Source organism: Seriola aureovittata, chromosome 9 (assembly GCF_021018895.1).
Source record: "Seriola aureovittata isolate HTS-2021-v1 ecotype China chromosome 9, ASM2101889v1, whole genome shotgun sequence".
In the NCBI taxonomy this organism is placed as follows: Eukaryota; Metazoa; Chordata; class Actinopteri; order Carangiformes; family Carangidae; genus Seriola; species Seriola aureovittata.
The window spans coordinates 3986694-4002872 of NC_079372.1; the positions used below are offsets into that span (position 1 = coordinate 3986694).

Consider the following 16179-nt stretch of genomic DNA (forward strand, 5'->3'; position numbering starts at 1 on the left):
CTCCTTGGTGACGGCTAAACAATGGAGGCAGGTTCAGACAGGGCTCACACAAAGTGAATTGGCGTGGCACAGACCCAGCTGGCAATCCCCTCTGGTACCATTCCACTGGTGAATAGACCTTCATTTATCTTGGCAGGGCTCAGTACAAAAAGAGCTTGCATGGAGCTCCTGGATTCTTTTACCCAGGGGAGGGACAGAAACGGCATCCCAGAGCACAGAGCTCATGTTTCTGCCTCTCTGTGGCACTCAGATTACATCACACACTTCAAACAGACAGGAGCAGGAACTGAGGAAGACCCCCCTTTACTGCAGATACTCTCACTTTACCTGCAAGAAAGCTTTCAATTATTTGTGAATAGAACTTTGTTTAAGTTGACTGTAAAATTTATGAGCTGCAGTGAGCAAATGGAAGTATTAAATTAGAGTATTAGAGTTGTTTTCTTTGTTTTGTCCCATGGGTCTTGTTACTGATTAAATTAAAAACCTTTAACTTGATATGGGAATTGTAACATTATAAGAATTAAAGTACACATAATTGAAGTTTCAGCATGAGAACATGAGGATGAAAAGAAATCACAAAACACTTCAAACTATATTGTTTATTACATATTTCTGCCAACGCTTACAGCAACACGAGACCTTGTCAGATGCGACAGATTGCACATACAGTACTCTTACCACTGCTCGAGGCAGAGCCATACTAAAGTTACAGTAGCTCAAATACTCAGTAGAGGACCAAAAATTACAACAACTCACAAGAAGCTAAAGAAAAATCTCTCACACAGTTATACGGACACAAACATAGGGGCCGACACTAATCAGGAGCTAAAGCATAGTTTTAGGATGAACTGAACTGTGGTTGTACTAAGACGTACTGCAGCTTCTCCACGCCACAGACCACAGACTTGGACCTTGGATTTCAGTGGTGTTTTTCTCCATCTTCTCTCCAGACAGGGCAGGCGACCTAGCGTGGCGTATATGTGTGGGGGTTATTTATGAGCAATGAACACACAGAGGCCCGTGGAACAAGACCTGCTCAGATGGGGTGCCTGAAGTTCTGGCCAGCAAAACGGGCCTTGTCGCCGAGCTCCTCTTCAATCCTGAGAAATAGTGATGACAGTTTGTTAAGGCGGATTGATCTATAGCCCAAGAATACCTGCAATATTGTGCCTTTAAGGAGCAAGGTTACACAACTCCCAATTTCTGTGTGACCAAGCTTTTATTTAGCCATAATAAGTATGCATATGTTTTTGGACTGGACCTACCTGAGCAACTGGTTGTACTTGGCCAAGCGCTCGGATCGGCAGGGTGCACCTGTCTTGATCTGGAGAAGAGAATAAATGACATATAAGGCCAAATCTGTGATGTACAAGCTACACCTGTGGTAAGATTTGCATTGTCAAGCCAATTAACTTTTTAAAAATTATTTGTCAGTTAAGTTTACCTGTCCAGTGCAGAGACCGACCACCAGGTCAGCAATGAAGGTATCCTCTGTCTCTCCGGAGCGATGGCTGACCATCACACCCCAGCCGCTACTCTGGGCCATCTTGCAGCTAAAAGAAGAGACACATGTAACCCCTGTGAGTCAGGTGACACTTTATTTACTACTTTTATTTTCTTGGATTTTGGCAACAAATGTGTTCACACTGCTTCGACTGTTGTGTACACTCACGCCTGCAGGGACTCTGTGACAGAGCCAATCTGGTTGACTTTGAGCAGCAGGCAGTTGCAGGCCTTTTCAGTCACGCCCTTGGCGATGCGTTTGGGGTTGGTGACAGTGAGGTCATCACCCACCACCTGGATACTGGTGCTGGCAGTGAATTTGGACCATCCCTCCCAGTCATCCTGGTCAAAGGGGTCCTCAATGGACACAACTGTTAGGATAGATAGAAGGAAAGCGCGATGTTAACAACAGTTCATAAATAAAACACATCAGAGCTGTTTAAGAAACCTTAAATCTTGAATAACTGATTTTCCTGGCCACTTGGGGGCAGCAGAAACAAGCTGCTAAGTACTCCACAATGTTCACCAGCTACCTGCTAACTGTGACATAAGTGTACAGTGGATTTTTAGAGGGTTTTTTTGCTGAAAACAGCATCCTGCTGTAACCAAAAAGGTACATTAAATTTCCGGACATGCACAGCATATGCACATATGGTTCTGTTTATGCTATACTGGCTGTATGGCATAACAGATCACGATTTATGTAAGATAAAGTAACTTGCCAATACTGTAGTCCGGTTACTTGAGTCTGTCCTTCATGCTTTGCCTTTATCCTGCTATACTAAATGGATGTCTATAATATCTTGAAATCTTTGCCTCTTGGGGAGCAGCAACCGTGGACTGAAAGAGAGTTTTCAGGCTGTAAATTAAATACTAAGTGTTAAAAACCCACCAGGGTAATCTTTGACAAAGCTCCTGTAGAGGTCAGCCAGCTTGTCAGAGGAAATGTAGCGGCTAGGGTCATCAGGAGACTTGAAGTCCAGGTCGTACTTTCCACCTTTGTAGAATTCTGAGGCGGCCACATCCATGCCAATAACAATCTTATCAGTGTAGCCGGCCTTAGCGATGGCATTCTTCAGCAGCTCCAGAGCTGAAACAAAAACAGCATGCTACAGTAAAAATGTGACCAATGATGTTGCTAATAAAATCAAAACATTCATTTTTGAATGAGTCACCTCTGAAGACTCTGCTTCACTGGGGCATTTGCCACATCAGCACCTTGACCTGACACTGGAGTCAGAGGCTGGCAGTCAATGCACTCAGTACTGAGCTGAGGCCTTAATTTAGAAACCATATGTCAGCCCAAGAGTGAAATGATAAGTAAAGTACAACCCTGGGAAGGCCTAAGAATGCACTGCTTTCAAGACACTCCCTTTAGACTAGTCAAGAACACAGTAACAACTTTCGATGATCACCTCCTAAATGTTTCATAAAATAACAATTGATTTGTACGGCTGGATCTTAACTCTGTTGGCTTGTAATGAGACTCTTGTGGCTTTCTGTGTGTTTGCTCTCACCTTCCTTGTTCTCCAGGATGTTGGGGGCGAAGCCTCCTTCGTCCCCTACATTGGTGGCGTCCTTGCCGTATTTCTCCTTGATGACATTCTTCAGGTTGTGGTAGACCTCAGCACCAATACGCATGGCTTCCTTGAAGCTGCTTGCTCCCACAGGCAGGATCATGAACTCCTGCATGGCCAGCTTGTTGCCTGCATGAGAGCCGCCATTGATGACGTTGAAAGCCTGAAGAGAAATGGAGAGGATCCACTTTCAGCTTAATGGAATCACAACTGGATATAATTATCAAACGTTAATGGTACATGTCTGTTAGGCCTATTAGCATTAAGAGCCTGTAAAAAGCCTGTGCTACATGCTCACAGGGACTGGGAGGATGACTTCAGGGTTGCCAGCCAGGTCAGCAATGTGGCGGTAGAGGGGGACACCCTTCTCTGCTGCACCAGCCTTGCACACAGCCAGGGAGACGCCCAGGATGGCATTAGCACCAAACTTAGCTAAGGGAGGACAGACACAAATATTTCAATACATTGTCTGTTGTACTTTCAAGACTATATTTATGAAATATTATTGTCCTAGATGTCTATATTGTTCATTGTATAATATTTCCTGTGCAAAAAAAAAAAACACAATGTATGAGCACTTGTTGATGTTTTTGTGTGTATTTGTAATAATAGTTCCTGATGTCATTATTTCAAAATAACATCTTTATTAACTCCCATGAATGTTGAAAATACAACTCAGTGTCCAAAATCTCTCCCTCTCTTCATTCATTCACTGCCTGCTGTATAACAGACACTCCCTGGTTTACTCTGGAGTGAGCAGTGAACCGGCATTAATGACACTTATTGATCATTGTCATTTGATAACAACACTTGATGTAGAGTTGTGTCATTGTGGGATTATTAACAGAAAGTGTACTGTACATACTGTGGACACATTTTTATTGGATAGATTTCACAATATAATGGCAGAGGATAAACATATGGATAGATTTCAATTTGTTATTTAATATTGCAATATCAACATATATCAAGATATGGTGCATTTTCTGGAGATACTTGGAAAATACTGCCATAAAACAGTTCTGTTCACTGTACTTGCAACATACTGACTCATGTTGTCAGTAAACTGAATTTTATAAATCTTGGATCACAAACATCTGCACTGATATTGCCAAGAGAGTTACAGAACATAAAGTAGTATCTTACACTTGTTTTCTGTGCCATCCATGTCCAGCATCAGCTTGTCAATCTTCTCCTGCTCCGTAACACTCACATCCTGGATTAGACATAATATCATATGTTATACTATACATTTAGAGTTAAAAGACTAATTAGGTTTAATCTTAACTCATTAGTTCAGAAGAACACACTCCAATAACGTTAGAGTAATCACAGCATCTCAGAACTATACCACTGAAGTTCTGCTAATGCAATGGTTTTTAGATACTTTAGGTGTATCACGTTAATAAATGCAAAGACTTAAAAATGAGGTTGATGTAAAATACTCAGACAAAGGAACAACAAACAGCTGCTCAACATGTCACTTCTATGCAGTTTCTTACCACTTGTTCTTAAAAAGTTAGTCATTTGGAGACTTTCTGTACTGCTGCCAATGTTACTAATATTTTTACATGAATTCTACTGAAATTAAACATTTAACTGTAATATTAGTCAAACAATAAATGGTCCTACCTTGCTAACCAGTGCAGGTGCAATTGTTTTATTGATATGCTCAACAGCTTTTGAGACACCTGCAAGGGACAAGCAGACCATGACTGAACCAGACAGAAGACGACCATGCAGCGCAGGCGAGACAGATGACCACAGCGCACCCCCTCCAATCTTATGACTTTGTCATTTTGAAAGGTAAAATATTATTTTGCAATCATGATGAGGACTGTGATAAGTTATCTGGTATAATCTATGATTGTGCTCTTTATTAGTTTTTTCTTTTTTGATCTGTGAACATCTGTTAATGCCTGCAATGGTTAGTTTCCAAAGGCAAACCCATGCTGCTGTGCACAGCAATAAGTAAAAGAGTCATCCTGTTATTCCACACGTTATTTACCTGGTTACACAATGCAGGGGCCAAGAATTCATTTATATATTTAACTGCTCTTTTGACTCCTAACAGAAGGAGGAGAAATGGAGGAACCAGAAATGAAGAAGTGCGAGATGAGGACAGACAACAGAAAGTATAATAGTGAGGAAAAGACATTAAAGAGATGAGCAGAACAGAAGTAACCAGATAGTTTAAATGGGGGATCGAGGAAGATGCCTTACCTTTGCCCATGTAGCGTGTTTTGTCATTGTCGCGGAGCTCCAGAGCCTCATAGATGCCTGTGGAAGCACCACTGGGTACTGCAGCTCTGAAAAGACCTTGGAGACACAGAGGACGTTTCGCAATCGTCATTTCCTAAAGTGCTGTGTCATGTCCAAGAAAGACAGCAAAGGACTGACTGCAGTATGATGAATGTTCCAATCCAATTTTACTATATAAAGCTTTATCATGACAACCAACTCTCTGAATTTTGTGTGTGACTTTTTACGATGTGCCATTTATACAGCACAGATTCTGAGGACAAGAACATGTTTGTCAGGACTTGAGTGTAGGAGGGGATGCTTGGTATTCAAAGGAGCGCCAACAAGTAAAATTCAGTCTGGGTTCTAAGTCTTCCCCTGCCTCTGTAATGTTGTCGATTGTTTCTCTGTTCGGCGGAGAAATGAAGCATGTGAGGAGGAAGTTGTCCTGGCGGTGCTGCAGAAGGCTGTGATGTAACAGGGGAAGACAGGCTGCCAACTGCGCATGTGCAGTGCAACTGTGGAAGGATGCCAAGCCCCGCCCATTCATAAGAGGACCTCCATTTTGGATTCACCCAAGCAAAGAAAAATTTGGGATGAGCAAAAATCTATTCACTTTGCTCAGTGGACCGGCAGGGATGGTGCGAGTCTGGAGGGATTAAGGACAGGAGGACAGAGCTGCTGTCTCGGTCGTGAGCTCAGGCTTAACACATCATCTGCATCAAGAAGTGCAGCAGGGGGATGCTGGTATCAGCCCATCAGGCTATAAACTGAGATGTAGAGCTATCACATTATATCTGCTTTATATTTTACCTGGATAAATATAATCAGAAGAGTCATCAGTAGTATGAATTTACTGAGATTGAATCCACAAATATACAGTAAAATAAATTTCTATTTTGTGCCAATAACCCCACTATGCAGAGGATGTTACAATAAGAGTGAATATAAATGTCTCTCTAGATTAATAGACCTACTGAAATGACATCATTCTTACAACGAGCAAAGGAGGTTTTCTAGTATGCCCATGATCGCGAGGCAAGCTGGTTACATAACACAGCTAAACACATTACAGTTACTATGACAGACGCGCTCTGTGTGCCGCACTCGCTTTGGTCTGTGCTGTTAATGATGCCAAAACATTCCTGGTGGACTTAAAAGGGAATCTTGTCCAAAAAAGGAATGAAGGTGCTATTTACAGTAAACTGGAGCGCTTAGCAACCCTCCCAAACCAGGGCTGTAGAACAGAGCAGTCAATTTCCAACCAGTGTGTTAAAGGCAGTCTAGCCTGTCCCACTCGCTTCCATGTCAATGGTCATTCAGGTTGCTTCATTAACATTCTCAGAACATTTCATTGGGTTGAGCTGTTCCTTTGTTTTAGCTCTCAGAACAGAGCAGCTTGGCAAAAAACTTTCAGTCCAGCCATTAGTTAATTGAATAAGCCGATCTCAACTATACTTTCTCAACGCTATTACGTGCTAAACAGTGCAGCGTTCAGATGCTTTATGACCTGCAGCTTCAGCATGTAATCTAGTTTACAGTTAGGTGAGGGAAGGATACTGTAGATTAAATGTATGTGTCATCTCTACCTTGCATGCAATATCTCATCTCAATCTCACTGGTTTGCTAGCGGTACCTACTGTATGAGCTATTAGTGCTCCTGAACAAGAGCCATTACAGTAACAGAATGCTGGAGAGGCAGTGTGATATTACAGGAGCTATTTTCACACATTAACCATCTGATCTGATCCACTGGGCCTGAAGTTCACAACAGAGCAGCCACACTGGCTTAACCATCATAATCTACTATTTAACTGGTTTTCACCAGCTATGTTATTTGGTAAGAAACGTAAAAGATAATAACTTATGAAACAAATATGTTCTTAAAGCAGCATTACATATACTGAGCAGTAATTGCAAGTTTTATCCTTTTATGCCAAGTTATGGATGACTTTGAATTACCTGTAAAACATACAGTAAAGTGTGATTTGTAACAAAGGTGTTCTGTAGTTGGCTAGCTAGTTGTTCCATCCTTGACCAAAATTCCTAAACTTAAACAGAACATAAAAACATATATATTAGCCATACAGTACCTTTCTTGGTGTAGAGATCAACCTCCACAGTGGGGTTGCCACGGGAGTCAAAAATCTCACGGGCGTGGATCTTCAGGATGGACATGGTTCTGGATCTGCAGATGAAACGACAGGAAAAAGACATCGGTATAGTGTTGTTCCACAAGCCAAGCAGACAGACACTGTCACTGCACTGTTACTTACTGAATTAAAGCTTTGAGCCAAAACAGTGACTGGGCAAAAATTGAAATGCTCAATGACAAAGTTGGAACAAAACGTAATCTAATTTATGGCTGGAGTTTGGAGACAGAGCAATAAACCATCTCATGCATTCTCTAATTGAAGATATATATGTATTGGCCGCGCACACCACCTGAACCAAGTGATGTGGGGTGGCCAGGATTGCAGAGATATAAGTCACAGAAAGGCGTGGCTTATGCAGCAAAAAAAAATCTGTGCATGTCCCTTCAGTTTACTTAATTTATCAGATTACAAAACAGCATTGCAAAATGCTTGCAAAACGGAGTTGAGAGCACTACTGTCAAACAGTTAAGCAAGAACTCTTGATAACAATAGTGAAAAGACACCCTAAGAAATGATAAATGAACGGCTTGTCACAATGCATGTTTGACCTCTTTTTGTCCAACTATCACTGCACTCTTGTGTGTTGCAGGATTCGGAAGTGGTCTAATCTCATGAACCCTTCGTTATCTCTCCAAATTCCAGTAGTGGAGGTCAGAGAAGGTTTTAAGCTAGACAGTCTGACCATGATGCCCACTGTGCTATTGATTTTCATTTGTTTTATCCAACTTGCCCTGAGTCCATGGACTAACACACTCATCTACCCACTCTAAATGCATGAGTGACCTTGAGTACAGTCTCCAAAGTTAAGCTAGAGTGTAACTACATTAGAACTAATGGAAAATTCTTTGTCCTTAAAAGTCTGTGTGGAAACTTGCCCATGGCTACACCCAAGAGGCAAAATCACTAAAACATGTATTTGTGTTTTAGTGAGTTTGCCTCTGTTCTTTAGCTAAATGGAAATATTTTACTGGGGCTGTGTATCGGACCATAATACTTTAAAATTCTGTTGGTTGGTATAAACAAACTGTCAGTTTTATCATATTTTGTATGGTTTATACAACATTTAAGAATTTTAGCCTCTTTAGTTAAAAAGGAAATGGAATGAAAATAGATTTTTATAGAAAACCATGTTAATATTTCTCAAAAGAAAGGTACCACTTTGGTATTGGAACCGCAAATTTAAAATGATAACCACTTCTACTGAACCCAAATAGATATATAGATTAGTTAATTTACCCATTAACAGGCAACTGTTTCGATAATTCAGTAATACCTATAGATATAGAAATGTCTGATGAAGATTTTAGGAGAACTGTAATATGTATTTTCACTATTTTCTGACATTTATAGTAAAAACTATTAATTGAGTCATGGTGAAAGTAATCCACAGGATAATCAGTAATGAAAATAATTTATTGCAGCCCTGGCATACACACTATATTTCTGTTGTGGATGTCTCACACACATATTTTTGCTGCCAGATTAATGTAACCATTGGAAAGCAAGGAGGAAACCTGGCAGCACAAAATGGCAGCCACAGATAAATAAATAATAAAGGATTGATACCTGATATGTTTTATGTGCATGTAAATTGGGATTAATCCCTTCTTGGCCTGCATAACAGTATAAAAGCATTTACTTTGTATTAACAATTAGATTCATAATTATGTATAATAACAATAATACATTTAAAACTACAGTAATAAACTTCTGAGTGACTGAGTTAAACCCACATACATCCTCTGGAGGTCTGTTAAAAAGAGATGACGAACCACCACTGAACACTGAAGCTCGTGTAATATCACTACATGCAGTACTTTTCCTTTATTCGCTGGACACACCCCCATGTCTGCTGCAAGCAACTGGTAGCTCCGTCACAGCCTGACCCTTGCATGTGTAAGCCTGTGACAGCGTCTGACAACTCATCACATCCTTTAAGTCTTAAAACGGTCCTTTAACAAATGGAAAAGACTGTCTGCTGGAAGTTGGAGTTGCAACTTGACGCCCTTTTTCCCCACACACTGCAGCTCTAAATGGAGAGACATCTCGCCAGCTGACGGCCTGGTTTAAAAATAGACGGGTGGGCTACAAACTACTCCATCCTGTAAATTATACAGCCATCAACTGAGGATTTAACTCACGCGTATAAAAATCTGAAACAAAGTATCACCAGCTAACACAAGGACAAGACTTTGACGTTGTCGTCGAGCATGAAAAACCCCATGTAAATATTTTCTAAAAGATGATAAATTGTTAATATGAATACAGACTGTCTTAAAATTGGCTCTATAAACCTTAACAGTTCTTGTCCTATCCAGAATCTGGAGATAAAAAGCAGAAAAAGGGAGTTAAAGTTACCTTTCCGGCCTAACTGTGTGCAAGGACGGTGCTGTGTCTCTCTCGTGCGGGCAGGCAGAGAAGGCGCTCGTGACGCCCCGGTGTCGATGATAAGTGAACGTAATCAGGAAGGACCGGGGCAATGGAGCAATGTCATTGGCTGGGGCTGATTCACGGAGCAGACGAGTGCGAGGAGGGATGCACGTTCGCCGTCGCGAGGAGTCACACACCTCGAGTTAGGACGATGAGGATGCGAATTTAGTATCCGAGCAGGAGCATCACTTGTATTAAACGCAGTATATAAATGTGCAGAGTACAATGGTGTTCTGCTTTTATTTACGGTGGATTATGGGAAATGTATTTTTTTGGTGGTGTGAGGATGACAAAGGCAGTATGCGGAAATATGACGCAGAGATGAGTACGTGCAGAGAGGCAGGCAGGATCTTCGATGCGGTGGTTCGTGCTTGGTCACATGTCACTGTTGGTCACGTTTTCTGGCACTGACTTTTCTTTTCCCATCTGAATTTTACTAAATTTGTGCCACTGGAGACGTGTCTGATTTTCTTATTAGATCTAATCCACAGTAAGCACAGCACTGATGTAATGGTTTTAGGCTATAAGATGTCGAGAGCCCCACTTCCACCAACTACAACAATAAAGTACAGCTTACATATTAATACATCAATAATAATGATACCTGCAGGATGTGTACTTTGACTTTTGATACTTTAAGTTCATTTTGTTGCCTTTTACTTGGAGTATATTTATACAGTGGTACTTTTACTGTAGGCTAGTTTTAGCCTTCTTACATTACCTTTTTTCACAGTATAAACAGTCATCTAAATGCTGTTGAAACAATGGTTATATGTAGGCCTAACCTAGACATCTAAAAACTTTCACTTTTCATCCAAATGTTCCCCAGTTTTAGTCTAAATCAGGACATCTTTTGTTTTGCATTATTATCAACACATTATTTCCCTGCATGCCTTTGTTTGTGTCATAGAATTCATACATGATGTTTGGAAGTGTTTTATTATTCCCACATAATATCTACACAGTAAAAATCACTGGTACCCAGCACCAATACAATACTGGGTTAACTTTAACCTGTACTCATGGGTAGAAGATAGTTAAACCTGAGACAGTGAATTGTAGGCCCAGTATTTTTTTCCATTCAGAATGAGAGATTGTCAGACTACTTGGATTTGCATGAGTACGTGCAACAGTTATGTTTTAAATACAGGGACTGCACCAGTAATTCATTTAGAGACTTTGATGAATCAGATCATGAGTGAATAGTGTGTTTCCCACAGACGTCTGACATCTCATTACTACAGGACATGGGTTTCATGCAGCTGCGCAGTACAGTGCAGCATCCATGGCAAATCAGAGCTGCTGGAGCTTAAGGGTGATGAAACCTTGCTGCAGTGACCTTGAGACTCTGTCAGTGTTACATCCAACTGCGCCATCTCCTGGCCGGATGCCCTCACTAAAAATGACACAACAACAAGTGCCTCCAGCTGACATTTCCAAGTAAGGATAGAGTCCATTATCAACACAAGGATAGAGGAGTTTATTGACTCCACATTATTCAAGAGGACCCCAGATTCTCAGTCACAGCCTAAACCCAAAAACACCCTCCATATTTTTGCAGTGGGTCCTCACATGATTAAACCTGTAATCTTCAACTGATGTGTAAATGTATCTCCTGAATGAGCCATACAGTCTATGATTAAAGCACAGATATAGTGTCAGCAATGGATGAACGTTCAAAGAATGAAGACAGCAAAACATAAACTTCATGTAGTCCATTCTGTGCTCAGAGGATTTGTTAAGAAACTATGATTGAAGGACAATCTGTCCTGCATTCAAAATCTTACTTAAGTACAAGTACAGAAGTATGAGCAACAAATTGTACTTAACTGTACTGGGTCATTATTAGTGATTCATTGATATGTTAGCAGTATTTTGATATTTAGTTGGTTGAAAGGGAGCTATTTTACTTCATGTACTGTTGTTTAATACATCATATTTTGTGAACTGATTATGTTTTGTATATAAACATCTAATCTGCTGTCTAATCTCCAGCTGTTAGATAAATAAAATGTAATGCAGTAAAACGTACAATATATCACTCTGAAACATTGTGGAGTTGAAGTATAAAGTAACATAAAATGAAATGGAAAGTAAAGTAGAAAAATTCAAATTGTATCTAAGTGCAGCACTGAAGTAAATGTGTTACTTTCTGCTAAAAGATTAAGGAATAAAGTGGCCTTGACAAATGTGTTCATAAAATACGAGTTTTGTCACTGTTGGTCAGCCTGGAATATCAATTACAGGTATAGTAACAAATAAATTATTAATTGGTAGGTAGTTAAAGATCTTTTTTTGTCTTTTTAGCAGAGACCTTTTTAAATAGTAGACATTTTGACTTGTCATAAAAGCATATGTGTTACTCATAAGATTAATTACGGCTCTGTTCTCTTCAAATATCCCAGTAAACCATGACATGCACTATTTGTCAGCAAATTCACCCCCTGATACCTGCTGCTCTCTGTACAGCCCATTTATGGGCAGTGGATTTTGGAGGCACTGGCAGAAATCTAAGCTCTTATTCACAAGCTTTCCAATGAACTTGACCACAAACTGAACCTCACATAGCTGCACATTTTTGCCTCCCATCACGGCTTCTTTGAGCAGGAAGCAGGCCTGTTTGAAGCCTTTACAACCAATACGCTATGAGTACCTACATTTATTTGAAAGCGGCTGTACTGAGAAATAAGAAAAGGTGCTCAGTCTTCAAGCGCTCGTCCTGGAGAAGGTTAGTGGTTGATCATTAATAATGGTCATCAGGGTTAATGAATAATTCAAGTAGTATAAGCCATTCATAAGAACAACATTTATGTTTGTCATGTTGTGGAAAATACCCCTGGCTAGTGTTTAGGCCCAGCAGCAGGACACTTACGATCTCATTTTAGCTCTTTAATTTATGAGCAAGACTCCTCTGCTGGACCATTTGACCTCTGACCTTCTGGAAAAAAGCAAATTTGAGCTAAATGCTAACACACACATTATAAAATTTGCTAATTAACACTAAGCACAAAGTGCAGTTAGAATTTCTCCTCTAGGGACCTTGAATATCTCTCACAAAATTTCAAACCAATCCATCCAACAAGCCACAAATCAACCTCATGGTGGCGCTATAGGAAAAACCAAGCAATCACCTAATTCCATGGATGTCTGTACAAGATTTCATGGGAATCAATCCAATAGCTGGTGAGATATTTCAGTCTGGACCAACGGACAGTCCAACATTGCCACATGGCTACAAATCTGGGCAACGTCAACAGCAAAGAGGATTTTTTTATGGTCATGTGACCCAAAAGTTGTTCTTTTGGATGGCTTGTAACTGATATATATCTATAAAGCATTTGTAAATGTTTTATTTGCCATTAATAAAGCCATTTGTTAGAACTTATAAACCCTCATGAAATGTTGATGTATTACTGATATATTACTGACAGTTATTGTTTTATTTAACTTTGGTCACTACTTTAGTTTAGGTCTTTTAACTCAATTTTAAAGGACATGACATTTTGGGGAATGTGTTCACTTCCTTGTGTTAGAGGAGAAGATTGGTAACACTCACATATCTGTTAGGTAAATATGAAGCTGGCAGCCAGTTAGCTTAGCTTCCCACAAAGACTGGGAACAGAAGGGAAACAGAAGCTAGCCTGGCTGTGTGTGGAGGAAAACTCACTAATGAACCCACTATATCTTGTTTGTGTAATCCGCCTACAGTGCAAAGACAACAATTCACTTTTTAATGGGTGGTTTTGTGACGCACTATTTCTTGATCAGAGGCAGTAATTTCCTCCAGTACCTTGCCTGGTTGCCTGGTAACACCTAAGAGCCAAGCGTATTTCCCAAGACGAGTATTTCCCAAGTGTGTAAGTGTATTTCCCAAAATGTTGAACTTACTTTCCCTAAGTCACACACTTACTGAATTATCCTCCAGTCTGTCAGCTGGTGGAGTGTCTCCCAGCTGTGTGAGAGGCTCTCTCTGCCCCCTCCCCTGCCATCTACCTGTGAAATGGTTGGAGGCAGTCTGCTAATCTGTTGGAGAAGGCTGCAGCAGGATGTAAGGAAGCACGATAAAAGGGTTGGTGATCTGTAACATGTTGCTGTCAGCCAATGTAAAATATTTTCCCATGAGCAAAGCGCCGGCCACAACATTACATTACAATATGAGGCAAACTGGGTGGAGGAGGTGTGAGAGCTGGTTTCCTGATTTACTGGCCTCCCCCTGCTGCAAATTTTTTGAAGAATTGGCTAAACATGAGCCCTCCACCCTTGTTACCCCATGACACTAAAAATCTTCAGTTCAATTAATCAGAATTTTCATTGCTTAGCTCTTAATTGCCTTAATTCTTTAGAGACGCCTTTTCATACAGTAAGTCCAACAGCATGACCATTTTGCTCCAGTGCAGCTGCTCAGTGACTCAGACTGTGGTTTCACTGGGCAGCTTCCAGGTGTGAACGTGCGCAACTGTGCGAGCAGGGCGTTCCTGGAAAGATCCTTCATGCTCAGTGGACCCTGGTTAAAAAGGTAAATAAAGATTTAAAATCCATTGATTCTTTCTATACAGTTGTATTTACTGATCCAGAGGGCTAATCCAACAACCAGTATGTTTTCATGCATACCTACAAAATAGCTTGGGTCACTGTGAACAAACAGATAACAATTCTTTTAACATATGGTTCCAAGTAACACAACTTCCCCAATTATCTGAGTTTGCATAATTTGTGTGGTAATATTTAGAGGGAAACTTTTTATTATAATTGCAGATAGAAGAAAATTGACAATGTTAATCAGTTACTAATTACAAACAATTCAACTGCACCATTAAAACCATTTGACTGTCACACAGAAATAAATAATGGTTTTTGTATCCTGCTCACTTCAGGACTTTTTTTGGTGCTGGTGGAGAGTAAGAAGTTACACTGACATGCATGCACATACCAAAAGTAATTTAAAAGATTAACAAGTCCTTCAGCTCTGTCAGTCCATTCATGTTTAATCCTATTACCACCTTAATATAAAATAGACTATAGTCACAAAATCCAAGTTGCAATTTGTGGGTTTGAGGCTTTACAAAGTCGAGCAAGGTCACCTCAGCTCTGTTCAAAGAGGAGATGAGAGCAATCACATTTTTGTTTCATCATTGCAATGTGTGCAGAAAAGAAAATTATTCACCCAACAAACTCAAGTTCCTGTTTTGCAGTTCATGTTTTTCAACTTTATGTTAAGAAACTTCTTGTGTCATCTTTGATGCAGTGTAATTTTGATTACACATTTTCTGCTTTGTACAGTGGTTTTCGCAGATAAATTTAGAAAAAAAAAATGCAGGCGATACAATATAATGTTATTTGGTATCCATATAAGGCATCCGCTTGAACACTGTCCTCCTGTTAAAAACGAGCCGATAGGTCGTCTGAGCAGCAACTTATTATGACCCATGGTTACGTTTTGTTGTTGAGCAACAAAGTCCACATTAGCAGGAGGTTGGGGTGGATGGATGGGTCAACAAAGCTCAAAAATATCACACAGGAGAGTGGTGTTAGATTTGAATAGACCATTCATCAATCAATATGGCACTTGAGATTTTGGTTAATACTTTCCCCCAGACCACGTTATGACATACATGTCTTTGGTATTTGTAGCGCCCCGTATGGGTCGGGCTCAGAATTCTTTATTTGGAGTATTCCAATAAAAATATTTCTGATGATTGGACACATCGTTAATGATTTAAAGCTGATTTCCTGCTAAGGCCTCCCCTGACATTTTTTTGTTCAATGTTATTCGATGGATTTTGCCCGTGTATAATAGAATTCTGTATCCGACTCCTGCAATGCTGTATAACAAATATGATGTTGAAAGAGTGACAATACAAAAAGGAGATTGTTGTTTTTGTTGATTTTTCAGTTTTTTGTTTTCTCAGATTTTATTATTATATCCAACAGTCCCCTCCAATCCCTGCTGGGAAGATCAAGCTGTAGTTGGGCAGCAATAACTTATCCTCTTGGCTGGTGGAAGCTACTGGCTGAAAAGTCAAGGTGCTAGCAGTTATACGGTTTGAATCGGCCTGTTAACCGCATTGCCATCACACATCATCAAAACTAGCTTATTAACCAGTAGGTTGGGCTTTTATCTTGATGACCCACTTGGACCTTCAGTGTAATAAATTGTCATCTGGCTCTTAAAAATGCAAGAAGCCACTGTAAAGGTCAAATTCCCGCCGTTATTGTGTCCATACTGAACTTGGGCGGGCACCTGTTATTAATATTATCCTATATTTGAGCAG

The 16179-nt window shown here is 40.2% G+C and overlaps 1 protein-coding gene across 2 annotated transcripts; it reads right to left on the reverse strand.

Annotated features, from left to right (window-relative positions):
• Positions 1-584: 584 nt before the first annotated feature.
• Positions 585-9989, reverse strand: eno1a (enolase 1a, (alpha)). 2 transcript variants are annotated; one of them, XM_056385160.1, is made up of 12 exons: positions 9836-9989; positions 7415-7509; positions 5304-5399; positions 5089-5147; positions 4227-4296; positions 3379-3512; positions 3021-3243; positions 2396-2593; positions 1673-1874; positions 1445-1553; positions 1266-1324; positions 585-1100 (listed from the first exon to the last, which is right to left on the reverse strand). In XM_056385160.1, exons 2-12 carry the CDS (start codon positions 7497-7499, stop codon positions 1037-1039), a joined length of 1299 nt encoding a protein of 432 aa, XP_056241135.1. In that variant the 5' UTR covers positions 7500-7509; positions 9836-9989; the 3' UTR covers positions 585-1036. The 2 variants fall into 2 exon arrangements, with proteins under 2 accessions (XP_056241135.1, XP_056241134.1); XM_056385159.1 differs by lacking the exon at positions 5089-5147 and adding an exon at positions 4713-4771 and having other exon boundaries at positions 9836-9988.
• Positions 9990-16179: the final 6190 nt, after the last annotated feature.